A 666-nucleotide genomic window follows, 5' to 3' on the forward strand; every position below is an offset into this window, starting at 1 on the left:
CCATAAGGACAAAAAATAAAAGGAGAGAGGAAATGCAGAAAACCAACCTTATCATTCATTTTGTTATTGACCCTAGCACCTCCCTCCAGCAACAGATTGACAACTTCTGCTAGTCCACGCTGTGCAGCCAAATGCAAGGCAGTCATGTGTTCTGCATCAGGGGTGTCAACGTGAACTCCTAGAAAATAACCAGTTGGATTGGATGTAACATACACTTGACAGAACAAAATGTTTATAAAATCTATCTTGAGTAAAGTATATTGAGTAAACCCATAACAGAAATGTTTCTTTCTAATGGAAAAAGACAAAGAGCACCATAACTGTATTCACTTTACCTGACTTGATAAGCATGTGCACAATGTAGGTGTGGCCCTGCTCTGTGGCATAGTGCAGCGCAGAGCGGCCATAGGCGTCCTGCTGGTTGATGTCACAGTTACGCCTCAGGGACCAGGGAGAACTTAGTCCCAGGGAGAGATACTCTGAGTGCAGCTGTGCGAGCCATGGGCTTGAGTGGTGGGAGTGTACTAGGGTTTTGTGACGTCCTGGAAAGAATGTTTGAGGGTAAGTTTGGCTGTAAATAAGGCAGCAAAGGTAATCAATTCCAAAAGTAACAAGGGACAGGAAGAGAGAGGAGGAGTGAAATGAGGAAAAAAAAAAAGTGAGATA

The 666-nt window shown here is 43.5% G+C and overlaps 1 protein-coding gene across 3 annotated transcripts in view; it reads right to left on the reverse strand.

The window, feature by feature from the left end:
- LOC119592146 overlaps window positions 1-666 on the reverse strand; it is a 16,774-nt gene that overhangs the window by 7,033 nt on the left and 9,075 nt on the right. For all 3 annotated transcript variants that reach the window (XM_037940967.1, XM_037940966.1, XM_037940968.1), the window contains exons 6-7: window positions 336-542; window positions 48-178 (exon numbers count right to left, since the gene is read on the reverse strand). In XM_037940967.1, coding sequence (XP_037796895.1) covers window positions 48-178; window positions 336-542 — 338 coding nt within the window. The remainder of the gene's footprint in view (window positions 1-47; window positions 179-335; window positions 543-666) is intronic.

Source organism: Penaeus monodon, chromosome 29 (assembly GCF_015228065.2).
Source record: "Penaeus monodon isolate SGIC_2016 chromosome 29, NSTDA_Pmon_1, whole genome shotgun sequence".
In the NCBI taxonomy this organism is placed as follows: Eukaryota; Metazoa; Arthropoda; class Malacostraca; order Decapoda; family Penaeidae; genus Penaeus; species Penaeus monodon.